The sequence below is a fragment of the Lepus europaeus genome, chromosome 8 (genome assembly GCF_033115175.1).
Source record: "Lepus europaeus isolate LE1 chromosome 8, mLepTim1.pri, whole genome shotgun sequence".
NCBI classification, from domain to species: Eukaryota; Metazoa; Chordata; class Mammalia; order Lagomorpha; family Leporidae; genus Lepus; species Lepus europaeus.
This window is the reverse complement of record NC_084834.1, coordinates 122,481,839-122,496,144: the sequence shown is the minus strand read 5'-3', so window position 1 is coordinate 122,496,144 and position 14,306 is coordinate 122,481,839. Positions and strand designations below refer to the sequence as shown.

The 14,306-nt window shown below is 41.8% G+C and overlaps 1 protein-coding gene and 1 pseudogene across 9 annotated transcripts in view; both read left to right on the top strand.

Moving 5' to 3' along the window:
- FIP1L1 (factor interacting with PAPOLA and CPSF1) overlaps nucleotides 1-14,306 on the top strand; it is a 71,083-nt gene that overhangs the window by 681 nt on the left and 56,096 nt on the right. For 6 of the 9 annotated variants that reach the window (XM_062198833.1, XM_062198826.1, XM_062198825.1 and 3 more), the window contains exons 2-9: nucleotides 401-445; nucleotides 538-577; nucleotides 3,018-3,075; nucleotides 4,481-4,584; nucleotides 8,119-8,183; nucleotides 8,672-8,779; nucleotides 9,500-9,630; nucleotides 9,929-9,997. In XM_062198833.1, the coding sequence (XP_062054817.1) occupies nucleotides 401-445; nucleotides 538-577; nucleotides 3,018-3,075; nucleotides 4,481-4,584; nucleotides 8,119-8,183; nucleotides 8,672-8,779; nucleotides 9,500-9,630; nucleotides 9,929-9,997 (620 nt within the window). The remainder of the gene's footprint in view (nucleotides 1-400; nucleotides 446-537; nucleotides 578-3,017; nucleotides 3,076-4,480; nucleotides 4,585-8,118; nucleotides 8,184-8,671; nucleotides 8,780-9,499; nucleotides 9,631-9,928; nucleotides 9,998-14,306) is intronic. The other 3 variants (XM_062198828.1, XM_062198832.1, XM_062198831.1) reach the window with 1 other exon arrangement.
- On the top strand, nucleotides 7,054-7,149 carry LOC133766106 (U6 spliceosomal RNA; annotated as a pseudogene).

The window sequence follows — 14,306 nt, the reverse complement described above, 5'->3', positions numbered from 1 at the left end:
GGCCCTTTTTGGCCTACCTTGTTCAGTGTTAATCTGTTTTTCTCTTGTGCTTGCTTCTTGCAAGGTGACTTGACATCGGGATTGTTTAACTTTAGTGGAGCCACAGGGCCCCACGTCTGTTCCGCGAGGTTTGGAAGTTTGTATCTTTTGCTTTCCTAAAACGTACATTCTTGATGGTTTCCAGCGTCGCACAGTAAAGGTGTCCATTGGGCACCAGGCAGCTCCTCAGTGACCTAACTGGAATAGACGTCTTAAAAAAAATTGCTCCTCTGTCAGGATGCGGCGCTGTGACGTTCTTTGTAGTGTGAACGTGTAACTTTGTATCTGTGAAGTCTGGTGTCCCGTAAGGGTGTATCTGGTGGAGGGATTGTAAGGTGATCTAACTCTGCTGTGTTTGTAGGCCCGTGGGACGTGCACGTGCACAGTGACTTGGCCAAGGACCTAGGTTAGTGCTTGTGACAACCGCTTCAGATTTGCGTGAGACTGATCTGTAAGAGTGGTATCTTCACTTACTCGCTTGTTTATTCTGTTTGGTAGATGAAAATGAAGTTGAAAGGCCAGAAGAAGAAAATACCAGGTTAGTGCAATTGCCTGTTGATCTTGTACACACATTGTGTGAGTCCATCAGCAAACTGTCAAAATGACTTCTGACAGCATTTGGAGGTCGCCAAGTCTGTCAGACTTTCTTCCGACATCAAGGCCTACTCTTAGACCAGTTCCACTTGGTAGCAGCTCGGAGGACGGTTTTTAAAGTTAGACTTGACTAGGTTTTCCTATTAAGTAACTACTCGTCCGTGAGCTCAGTAGCAGAATGTACAGTGTAGTCATTAAACTAAGGAAGATGTTTTAACCTCAGGAGTTTTGAGGAACTCTGAAGATTACTGCTTTTATAAGCGATTAATATTTTTGATAGTCTAATGCACCTTGTTATGACTTCAGTGCTTTGTATATAAGTTGAAAGTTAACATGTTATAAGACTGATTCTGTCAAATTATCAGGGAGGTGTGGCATTTGTAGAAATTTAAATTTCAGAACAACTCACGCATACTCTTGCTGACTTTACCCTGACCGAATGCACTGGTGTCCTATAATGTAGGACAGGGTGGTAAAAATGGGAACCTTAAAGAATGTTTGTATTCAGAAAGCGGAGAGCATCTCACTGAACACCCTGGGGTGGCTGGAATCAGATAAAACAGGTGTTGGTGACGCTGTGTCAAAACTGAAACCCCAGCACACTGCTGGTAGGCTTGTCAGAGGTGCAGCTGCTTCGGAGCATAGACTGGTAGTTTGATCCAGTGGTTAAACAGAGTTACTGTGTGCCTCAGGCGTTCCACTCCTGGGTTTATACCTTAGAGAAAGGAAAACACGTATCAGCTCAGAAAGCTGTCCGTCAGTGATCATAGCCGCATTATGCATTTTAAAAAAGCAAAACGGAAGCAGCCCGAGGACTGATGAGTGACAGGCTGAGTGTGGTATGTCTGTGCAGCGGAATACTGTTGGGCTGTGAAAAGGACAGTGAAGTACCGCACCGTGTAGCAGCACGGGAGCACCTGGAGAACATCACGCTAGGCGAAGGAGACCCGTGGCCGAGGACAGCGTGCATGTGACGTGTCCAGAATAGGCAGATCTGGAGATAGTGCATAGTGGCTGGCAGGCTTTAGGAGAGGGTTGAAAAGGAGTGGCTGCCAGTACAGCTGAGATTTCCTGTTGGGGCAGTGCAGATGTTTGGGAATTGGGTAGCTGCACTGTGCTGAACCCACCAAACCGATGTAATTGTGTCCCTCAGTGGATGCGTTGGGTGGGAAGTGGAAAGGGGAATAGCTGAGGAGGAGCTGAAACTTGAGCGTTCTTCCTTTCCTAGATACACTTCCTATGTTTTTCACTCGCTACTGTATCAGATTTTTTCATTTAGTTCTGAGTTTTATGGTGTCACCTCAGTTCCTGACCCTGATCTCAACCACAAAATTGGGATTAGCATAGTTTATAGTTATGAAATCTGTTAAATATTCATAACCCACTTCTTCAGTTGGAAAATAAAGTAAATTGATTACAAGGTATAGGTTCACAAATGCACTGTTTTATAAGTAATTTTCATCCCATAGGTTTTTATTGTTTTTGCTTTAGTTGGAGATTGTTTAAAATGCCACTATAGAGATTAAATTGATGTATAAAGAAACTGCTTGATAGGAAGTGAAGTTCAGAAGAGATTAGCAGAAATGTAATTAAAAGAGCTCTGAACTTGTCAATATCCGGTCATTTTTCTTAGAAATGCTACTCAATATTTCTGAGACTAGGGCCAAATCCCTTTGTTGCTTTGTACTTTAGTTTTCCCATCTGTAAAGTAAGGCAATGGCTAACTCCCACTGTCAAATCAGTAATTTGTATTTAAAGTGTGAGCAGCTAGTTAGATTATGGTGCTGTAGAAGTGTTATATGTTAGTTAAGGGCTGTGCGCTGAAGTCTTAGGGGAATGGGGATGTTTTATTGTTACGTATCAGTTTTACTGTGAAAGGACAAGTTCATGTGTTACCTGGTCTTTGAAAATAATCAGGTTTACAGTTCATCAGAAGAAAAACTTGAATTACAGCCATCATCAAATTTCAGATCATTAAATTGTATTAAGTTGTGAAGGCATTTTTGTTCTGCTTGTTTTCAGGCTTGGTATTAAGGATAATAGAGAATAAGATAGGCGGATTTTACCATCTAGTGGGGACAATAATTCTAGGAAACTTTAATAGACGTGCCTTAAATACTAGTATGATCAGTCCCGCCCCCCCCCCCAATTATTTCCCCAAAGAAACCTTTTATTTAAGGAATACAAATTTCGTGAGTTTCATAAATACAAATTTAGGAACATAGTGATTCTTCCCACCATGCCCACCCACATTCCCACCCCTCTTCCTCTTCCCGCTCAGTCTTATTTATTTATTTTTTTTACTAAGATCTATTTTTCAGTTAACTTTTTCTGTCTCTCTGAGTCGTGGTATCTGACATGTGCACTTATGTTACTGTTTGTAGTGCTAATCCTCCATCTGGGGTTGAAGATGAAGCCGCTGAAAATGGCGTACCAAAACCGGTAACATAGACCTCGAAGTCCAGTTACTTTCCTGTTTAAAATCTTTGTAACTTCACAGTTCACTTACAAAGAGTCAGTGTTTAACATCGCTTTTAGTATTGGGTGTGAGCTACACCCTTCAGACATTTTCATCGGGTGCCATCGAAAGCACGTGTAGGAATTAGGTGGGAGAAAATAGAGGCGAGGACATAGCATGTGCAAGGGCTTCCGGAAAACTGGTCACCTGTCACCTAAATAGATCATACAGAGTTTGCTATTCAGAGCAAACATTGAGTCCCATAGCCTAAATTTCAGTGTGAAAGATTTTTAAAGATGTGTTTCCCTTTAGCTTTTTTTATTTTAGCTTTCACTTGCTAGGCAGAAGAGATAGAACAACTATCTGCTAATGAACTCCCCAGACTCCTGAGGCCACCAGGGGCTGGGCTGGGAACAAAGCTGGGAGCCAGGAACCAAATCCAGTTCTCCCACTTTGCTGTGCCAGGAACCCAATTACTTGGGCCATTTCCACAGCTGTATTAGCAGGCAGTTGGAGTCAGGAAGAAGAGGCCAGTATTGAACTCAGGTGCTTTGATGCGGGATGCTGGTGTCTCAGTTGCCAGGACAAAGGCATGCCTGCAATGTTAGGGTTATTTAGCAGCACTTCTGTGTGGGATAGTCGGTCCCTTAATGCCTATTTGGAGGTCAACATCATTCCTTGTAAACTTGTATGTTTTAATAATAGAAGAAAGGATTATTGTGTAAGCTTGAACTTGTGTACGAAAGAGTAATTTACTTAGGTGATCTGCTGATTTACCATTAACGTGATTAAGCTCAAAAAGAGCCTTTTAGAATGAAAATAAAACCTTCTTAAGTGGCACCACTTTGCCTCAGAAGGATGTCAGGTTTCTCTTTCTGCGTTTTGGGAACAGGGGGTGTGAATGAATGCCAGTAGTAATTCAGCTACTTCTTAAACTGTTGGTACTTTTAGCTATTACACAGTGAATCTTGCTGTTTTTTGGTATATCCTGTTTCGCTAAGAATTCCTCAAGTAATTTTATCTTGTAAATATCTCAGTATATTCCTGTAGATTCTTTTTGCAAGAGACGGTTACAAATAGTAAGAATTACATGAGGTGTTACCAAAGAAAGATGATGTTGGAAAAAAGACTTTTTAAATTCTTGTTCCTTTTTATCATGTAGAGCATCAGAGTTGTTACAAATTAGTTGAAATTAAACTGTAACTTTTTTCTCTAAAAACTATTTCAGATAGAGCATCAGAGTTGTTACAAATTAGTTGAAATTAAACTGTAACTTTTTTCTCTAAAAACTATTTCAGAAAACAGGTTGGTTACATATTTTTCGGTTATTAATGTTGGATGCTGAAGTGGGTTCTTGAGTGTATTTCATAATTGTCCTTGTTGGTGTAGAAAGTGACCGAGACAGAAGATGATAGTGATAGTGACAGTGATGATGATGAGGATGATGTTCACGTCACCATAGGAGACATAAAAACGGGAGCTCCACAGTATGGGTAAGTTATTTTTAAGTAAGTAGCTATTGTGTGGGAAGCTACATAGCAAATACTGTGCCTGTGTCAAACCATCAGTGGTTAAAAGCATTGTTTGTATGTTTTTCTACCTTAACCATGATAAGAATTTTTGTTAAAGTTTCAGCATGAAAATAATTTCTCTCCTAAAGATGTAAGTCACCTGATTAGGTAAAGATACCTGGAAGCAGTAGCAGTTCTTAATTCTTGTGTTTAGAGAAATTCTGTAGAATAATTGAGAGATATGAAATCTTTAGTTAGAATTAGGAAACCTCTAATTGCAATTAGAGGTTACATCTGTATTTCTTATTCTTTTACTTTATTACTTATCCAAACCTGAGTATAGATTTTTAGGGGTTTTTTTGGTCTAGTAAAAACTACTAAAGTGGTTTTTTTTTTGGGGGGGGGGTTTCCTTGTTTAGTTGATTATTCTCAACACTCATTGAACATTTGTAGGAAAAAAAAGAAAGGTAAAAAGGGAATAAAGTTAGAATTGGAATTAGGTGGAATAAATCAATAGTTTTTGTTGTTCAACTTGTATAATGTGATTATTATAGGGTGTGCAGTAAAAATACAAAGTAACTCCATTAATTTCACCGTAGTTCATTAAGCAGCCTTATTGGCAATCAGCCATTTTATACACACACACACACACACATATACTGAAGTTTTTTTGTAGAGCTCTTTTTCCCAAAGTCTTTATTTTAGGATATTTTAGGATTTTAGGAAGCTTAACGATAATTTACTTGTTGTCATGGTCAGTTTTGCATTATTATAATGAATACTCGCTTAGCAACTTTTTAAGGAGCAGAGTACAAAGTAGCTAACAGACTCAGTGCTCATGTTGAGGTAGATACTTTTTTAAATTTTTGTTTCTTTATTTGAAAGTTACAAAGAGAGAGGGACAGACAGAGAAAGCAAGCTCCCATTTACTGGTTTACTCCTCAGATGGCTGCAACAGCCAGATCAGAGCCAGGAGCTTCATGTGGGTCTCCCATGTGGGTGGCAGGGGCCATCTTTCACTGCTTTTCCCAGGCCTTTAGGAGGGAGTTTGATCTGGAGTGGAGCAGCTGGGACACCAGCTGATACCCATAGGGGATGCTCAGTTAGCAGGCAGAGGCTTTATCTGCTATGCCACAGTGCCGGCCCAGAGATAGACACTCTGAATGTGGTCCTCATACTCGCTTGGGAAAGCAGATAATTAGCGTTGGACTGACAGTGCTGGGAGGGAGGTCTGTCTGCATTGTGCAGGGGAAACATTTGTGTACAAGACTATATTAGTTGCATATTTGGAGGATATTGTTATGTCAGATTATTTATCTTTGCTAGTGTAGAACAGTTTAAAGCAAATGGCAATTTTTTGCATTATGAACAATTTGGGAGTAGGAATTGCATGCAGATTTTAAATATTTATAGACTTCCATGATCCTTTATGTGAACTTTATTTCTTAGAGCAGTTTTCAATTTCATAAACTGTAGTTATATTTATATATGTTTATCACCTTTAGATTCTAGACCCCTTTAGAGTAGAAGCTATGGTTTATGAATTTTCTGTTCCTTACTTTGTCTAATTTATGGTGTTCTACAAATGGCTTTTTTGGCTATTTAAGCTGTTTCTGAAGACTTCCCACCTTAATTATGAAGATTTTCAAATAAAGTCATGTGTTGCTTAATGATGGGGTCGTGCTGTGAGAAATGCATCATTAGGGAACTTGTCTTGTGACTTGGAGGAGCTACACAGCCAGGACAGTCAGAATCACTTACGGAAGGAGTTAGGGTGGTTTTGGCATGCCACTGTGGAACTTTAAAGAATTTTAGGCCAGTCAGGTTACTTAAAAAGATAACTAGCAGAAGCTGTTGGGATCCATTAGATGGGGAGAAATTATCTAATGGAGTTGAAGTATTTCTGGTGAGATGATAACTTAAACTAAGCCAGCAGGTTGTGTGTATTTGAGTGAGTCCAGAACAGAAATAATGTGGGTAACTGTTAGTTGTGGATGGAGGAAGCCAGTAAGGGCTCCATGACTTGAAGGTTTCTAGAGCAGTAATGTGAGTACCCATCATCGGAGCAGGTTAGAATTTGTCACTATGTTCTTATTTTATTTTTAAAGATTTATAAATTTGGAAGTCTGGGTTAGAAGAGAGAGGAAGGGAGAGAGAGCAAGCCAGTGTGACCTTCATCCGCTGGGTCACACCCCAGGTCGCTGCAGCCACTAGGGCTGTGCCAGGCTGAAGCCAGGAGTCAGGAGCTTCTCGGTCGCCCACATGCACGGCAGGGGCCAGGACCTGGCCATCCTCCGCGGCTGTCTCAGGTGCATGACCTGGCAGGAAGTGGAGAGCGGGGACTTGAACCTTGGCTGCCATATGGGATGCCGGCACTGCATTGTATTTGAACACGGGTCAGACTGACTTGAGTTTTTGTCATATGTGTTTACATGAGAAGTGCAGCCTGTAGTGCTTCAGCACATATCCTGAAACTGAAACAGTGCAGAGAAGGTGAGCATGGCCCCTGCGCAAGGATGACATGCAAATTACATTCATGAAGTGTTCAATAAAAAAAAACCTGCAGCCCAGTGATGATTTCAGATGTCTCTGTTTGTGTCTCCACGACCTAGGTCATGTCACAGAGCATCACTAGTATCCTGAAGCTCACTTGTTTCCTCTCAGTCATTAACCACCTTCCCCCAGCAAACACTGTTGTCTCACCCCAGGTTTATTTTTGAATTTTATTAGTGAACTCCTGTTATGTGCACAGTACTCCATGGTTATTTGAAACAGGATTTATCAATAAAATAAAATGTAGGGAAGACAAAAGAAGCCCCTGGGCTGGCAGCAAGGTGGAGAAGTTTCATTCTTTCCAGATTGCTGTGTGTTAAATAATGAGGAGGTGAAGAGAGAAGATTAGCTTACAAACCATTGTTGCTTTTCCTGCCAGATGTCTTGTGAATTTGTTATGGTGGAACATTGAGCTAATGCCTGGGAGGTTTGAGACGGAAATAAGTAAAATTGATTTATTTTTAAAATATTTAAGTTATTTAAAAGTATTTATTTATTTGAAAGGCAGAGTGACATGAGGGGAGAGACAGAGATCTTCCATCTGCTGGTTTACTCCCCAAATGGCTGCAGCAGCCTGGGCTGGGTCAGGCCAAAGCCATGAACTGGGAATTCTGCCCTTGGTCTCCCACATGATGGCAGGGGCCCAGGTACTTTTGCCATCTTCTGCTTCCTTCCCAGGTGTATTACCAGGAAGCTGGCTTAGAAGTGGAGCAGCTAGCAGCTGACACTCTGATTTGGGATGCCAGCTTTGCAAGCTGTGGCTTAAGCCACTGTCCCACAACACTGACCCCAAGTTAGGTTTTTTTAAAGATTAGTTTCCCTTTTATCAAGCAAGTTACAGACTTAAAATATTTCCCAAAATGTGTGTCTATCCCTTTACTATATGCACATGTGATTGATATATAGAGAATATATTATTGTTTGTGGACTCTGTGAGGATAATTTTTATTATTTTGTTTTTAGGAGTTATGGTACAGCACCTGTAAATCTTAATATCAAGACAGGAGGAAGAGTTTATGGAACTACAGGTAAAATCTTTATTTACAGCGGCATCACAGGCAGAATGACCTAGGTCGCATTAGCTCATTTTCAGAGCAGTTTCTGACCACGTTTCAGAGATGAGTAAAGCCTTCTGTCAGGGCTGGGTGCAGGTGTCTTGTGCTTTGTGGGCTGCCGAGTCTTTGCATGTTTGTTTCACAACGCTTTAAAACGGTTAAACTCTTTATCGCTCACAGGCTGCACAAAAACTCTTGTTATGATTGTTAGCAACTTCCTATTGGTGCAGGAATCCCTTATTAGTAATAAATCCTTAATCTTTCTTTGAATTTTTTAATAGTTGCACCATAAGGCTTGACTTTACCTACTTTGTTTGTGATGAGCATTACTCAGTGCTTTGGAACTCTTGACTTTTTTTTGTGCCAGGAATGGTAAGACGGTGCTGAGTTTTGTCTGTCTGTGGTGGCTCTAGCTTCTTGCTAATGCGGATCATTCACCGTTTTGTGATTTTATACAATAGGAACAAAAGTCAAAGGGGTAGACCTTGATGCCCCCGGGAGCATTAATGGAGTCCCACTCCTGGAGGTCGATCTGGACTCTTTTGAAGATAAGCCATGGCGGAAACCTGGTAAGATCATTTTGGATTATAGTAACTTCAAAGGTTTTCACTATAAAGTCATCAGAAACATTTTTAATCATCAATTTAGAATATTATTGTTTCAACATAATTATTGTCTTAAGCACATGATGAGAAACAATGACCTGGCTATTAATTAATGTTAGGCCGCCAATAATATTTAATAAATGAGACTTGCATATGGTTTATTATAATATGATTTTTTTAAAAGATGTATTTGGGAGGCAGAGTTACAGAGGGAGAGACAGAGAGAGGTCTTCCATCTGCTGGTTCACTCCTCAAATGGCCACAACGGCCAGAGCTGGGCTGATCTGCAGCCAGGAGCCAGGAGCTTCTTCTGGGTCTCCCACATGGGTGCAGTAGTCCAAGCACTTGGGCCATGACCCGGGCTTTCCCAGGGCATTAGCAGGGATCTGGATTGGAAATGGAGCAGCTGGGACTCGAATGGGGGCCTGTATGGGATGCTGGCACTGCAGGCGGAGGCTTAACTTACTACACCACAGTGCTGGCCCCAGCACCATTTCTAAAGGATATAATTCAGGTTAAAATGTTTGTAGTATTTTGGTTTGTAGTGATAATTGTGAGAGCTGGTAAAAGTAGAAGGTATAGATGCTAAGACTGGTAAAACTATATTTTTCTAGTTAAGAGTTTTGAGGCTGTGTAAGAATACCATTGATATATTTGTATACTTAAAGTGTGTTTCATCTTCAGGTGCTGATCTTTCCGATTATTTTAATTATGGATTTAATGAAGATACTTGGAAAGCTTACTGTGAAAAGCAAAAGAGGATACGAATGGGACTTGAAGTTATACCAGTTACCTCTACTACCAATAAGATTACGGTAATTAGTAAATATTCCAGAATACCCTTGCTTTTTCTACAGTCCCACTTGTGCTCCCCAGTTAAATCACTTTTTCCCTATAAAGGTGGTTAAATAATGCCATACGATAGTTTAAGAATTCCGTTCTCTTTACCGTGTTTGTTTTTCTTCCCTTTCTTCCCTTCCAGAGTTTTATATTAATGATTGTCTGATGTTTTTAGTTTTAAGTCACAGACCAGCCACAGCTAGTTTGTCTTTTTATGGCCTATCAATTAAAAACTATGTGGTATCTTAATGGGGAATATGTTATTTAACTTAGGCCGAAGACTGTACTATGGAAGTTACACCAGGTGCAGAGACCCAAGATGACAGATTCAATCTTTTTAAGGTGAATTTTAGTAAATTATCCTTGGTTGCTCTCATTTTTTGTTCTTGAGTCTGCTCCCATGCCACTACTCAAGGGACGGAATGAAAGTTGAAGTAGCTGCCTTTTCCAAACCTTCAGCTTCCTGGTGACTTACAAGTTTGCTGATTGTTGTTTTATCTCTTCTTTTGCAAGCATGTGAATTTATAGCCTGTTATACTAACATGCCAAGTAAAACTATTCTTTGCTTGTATGTTGTGATTTTTGAGACATAGTACATGTTTGTTTGTAGGATCTGAAAGTTCATGGCAACAGGTTAAGTTCTCACTGTAGATCACGCTCTAATCTTTATCAGCAGAACTGGAGATTTCTTTCTCCTGAGTGTTTATAAAGTGGTGAGGCACGTGGTATGCAGTCATTATCTACATGATGCTGAGACCATCCGTGTGATGTCTCTTAGTTCCATATATCTTCAAGAATTTTAGGAGTTCTCTGAGATGCTAAACTCCACATTGGGATAAAGCCATTGATTGTTAATATATAAGGGTGTTGGTTGACATCTGATACTACTGTTCATGCATTCCGTGCTGGCAGCACAGGTAGCCTTAGCCCAAACAATGTTATGTTTTCATACTTCTATCTTGAAACTTTTTGTGTACTCTTCATTCTTTACCTTGATACTGTCTTTGTGTATTGAATTGCACTGTGATGAAGATTGGGAGTGGCTTTCAGCTTGGATTCTGTACTCAGGAAGCTTTTGTGGGCTGAATATGGAACTGTGCCCCTTTTGGGATTGCAGCCCTGTCCACCAAAACACTGCCTTATGCATTGCATGTGCTATATCCGCAGATGTAGCCGCTCTGCTGGACACAGTTCTGTAGAGTGAACTTAATTTTAATTAACATCACACTCTGGGTAAGTATTTGGTTCTTGTTCTGTTGCAATTATTTTGAAAATATGTGATGGTGTCTCCCCTGTTTTAGCAGGAGGTCAGGTTCTCTGCTGACTCTGGACTTAGGCAGTGAGTGAATTGTTATCCTGGACCAGGTCGCGTGCAGTGGTGCATCAGAAATGACAGCTCCCCTTGTAGACTGCTGGCTTCCGAATACTGTGGTTTTTTGTTAGTTTTTCTGTTGACTTCTAGAAACAGAGTAGGACTGATCTCATCGAAGGTAGTCATTGCAGCTGTGTTTTTTATATGCATAATGTTCATGGAAAAATTATTTTTAAGTTTATTTTGGCTATAGGACCAGAGGTCATTGACTGTTGCAGTCTGATTTATTGGCTTCTGAATGAGTAAGGACTTGAAACGTATGGGTGCAGTGTAGTAATTTTCTTGCCTTGATATTGCTGAGATATTAATAATGTCCGGGTTGGGAACAGAGTGTGCATTTTAATGTCTGTGGCAGTCCTTTTACCTTTAGGTGGGTGTTGTGATCTGTAGGAAACAGTGGCACTAGGACCATGATGAGAAAGACCTTAATCGTAAACTGCCTGCAAACATTGGTGTGGACGGTGGGAAGCTGCTTTGAGGGTTGGAAAAAGCATGCATACCCGATTTTCAGAAGAGGAACTGGCAGAAGGTTAGACTAGAATGGGAGAGGGATAAGGAAAATCAGACCAGCTGGGGAGCTTGCTGTAGGCACTCGAGGAGTGAAACTCTTAAAGCTGAATGGGCACATGTTTGGATTTAAGAATCATAATTAAACTTTTTGTATATACTGTAAAAATACTTTGTCTTCATCCTTAGTCAAGTGAGTGACAAGCCATCAGCCTCTTTTAGGTAACTTCTTTTGCTTTTCATTGTGTAGATTTTCCAACATAGTAACGAGTGGGGAAAGTGGTACAAACGAACCTCTAGGTGCTTATACAGCTTCAGTGATGACCAGCATTTTGACATTCTTGAGGTACAGCCTTCTAAATACTTTAGTATGAGTAAGGTCTTTTTCTTAAAATAGAGGAAGTTGAAATGTAATAGGTATAAAGATAAGCCACTCAGTTGGGTGCAGGTGAGTTGTGTAACTATATAATTCAGAGTGAGGTAGAGAGAAGTGATTGGGTAACATGTATGATGGGTATGCATAAGAAGAAAACTGACCGCATCCTTTTCTTTAAAAAAAAATTTAAGATTTATTAATTTATTTGGAAGAGTTACAGAGAGGGATAGAGAGAGAGAGAGAGAAATCTTTTATCTACCGGTTCACTCATCAAATTGCTGCAATGGCCAGGGCTGAGCCACGCTGAGGCCAGTCACCAGGAAGTTCATCCGGGTCTCCCACTTGGGTGCCAAGGGCCCAAACACTTGGGCCATTATCTGCTGCTTTCCCCGGTCATTAGCAGGAAGCTGGATCTGAAGTGGAACAGCTGGGACATGAATTAGCACCCATATGAGATCCTGGCATCTCAGAGACTACCCACTACACCGCAATGTTGGCCCCATCCACCCCTTTTCTTAAAATACTTTTTTTAAAAAAGATGTATGTGTATATGTATGTATTTGACAGATAGAGTTAGAGAGAGAGAGAGAGAGACAGACAGAGAGAGGTCTTCCTTCATTGGTTCACCCCCCCCAAATGGCCACTACAGCTGGAGCTATGCCGATCTGAAGCCAGGAGCCAGGTGCTTGTCCTGGTCTCCTATGCGGGTTCAGGGCCCAAGCACTTGTGCCATCCTCCACTGCCCTTCCAGGCCACAGCAGAGAGCTGGACTGGAAGAGGAGCAACCGGGACTAGAACCCAGTGCCTACATGGGATGCTGGCGCCGTAGGCGGAGGATTAACCAAGTGAGCCACAGTGCCGGCCCCAAGATATATTTATTTATTTATTTGAAGAGCAAAGGTAGAGAGAGAGGAAGGGAGAGGTAGAGAGCAAGCAGCATCTTCCATGACCTGGGTCACTCTCTAAATGACTGCGGTGGTGGCCGGCGCCGTGGCTCAACAGGCTAATCCTCCGCCTTGCGGCGCCGGCACACCGGGTTCTAGTCCCGGTCGGGGCACCGATCCTGTCCCGGTTGCCCCTCTTCCAGGCCAGCTCTCTGCTGTGGCCAGGGAGTGCAGTGGAGGATGGCCCAAGTGTTTGGGCTCTGCACCCCATGGGAGACCAGGAGAAGCACCTGGCTCCTGCCATCGGATCAGCGCGGTGCGCCGGCCGCAGCGCGCTACCGCGGCGGCCATTAGAGGGTGAACCAACGGCAAAAGGAAGACCTTTCTCTCTGTCTCTCTCTCTCACTGTCCACTCTGCCTGTCAAAAAAAAAAAAAAAAAAAAAAAAAAATGACTGCGGTGGCCAGGGCTGAGCCAGACTGAAGCCAGGAGCCTGGAACTCTATCCCAGTCTCCCATGTGGGTGGCAGGGGTTCAGGCACTTGGGCCATCTTCCACTGCTTTCCCAGGTGCAGTAGCAGGGAGCTGGTTTGGAAATAGAGCAGGGGGACTGAAACCAGTGCTCATACGGAGGCCAGCGTTGCAGATGGCAGCTGAACCTGGTATGCTCCAACACTGGCCTCTTAAAATTCTTTAAAATCCACATGTGCACATATGTGTACGTGCATACATGGGTTTTTTTCTTTCTTCAGAAATATATATGAACTCTGGCATCATCATTTTGAAATCTCAAAGTTATATTCATTTTCTTTTTTTCTTTTGTAGGATTATTTTAGTTGAAAGGCAGAGAGAGGGAGAGATACAGAAAAGATTTTGCATCCACTGGTTCATTCCCCAAACAACTGCACTTGCTGGGGCTGGGCCATGCCCAAACTGCGATTCTGGAACTCCTCCTGGGTCTCCCATGTGGGTGGCAGGGCCCAAGTACTTGAGCCCTTTTCTTCTGCTTCCCTTAGTTCGGTAGCCGGGTACTGGATCAGAGCGATGCAGGGTGCTGGTGTTGCAGGCAGCAGCTCAACCTCTGTACCACAGTGCCAGCACCACAGTTCTGTCTGGTTTCGATCTGTTCCCATCCGCTGCACCAAGTCTGGAACACAGAGCCTTCGCTTCTGGGACTTTACTCTGTTATTTCTCTACTTTGGACTACCTTTTCAGATGTTGGACCTGTTAGCCTGGTCCTATAGTTTCCTTATTTTTTCTTACTTTGTATTTCTTTGTCTGCTGTTATCTGAAGTTTTTTCAGCTTTGCTACCCTTATACTCAGTTTTCATTTCTACTGTTGTATTTTTAGTTTTCAAGGAAGTTTTTTTCCCCTTAATCTAACCTAGCACCCCACCCTTCAGTCTTGCAGTAATGCCCTTTCTCCCCCTCACTCGATGACGCCACCTTGCAAGAGATACTAATGATAAGTTCTCTTCCTGCAGTCTTCTCCTCAAATTGATTTTTTTGAAGTT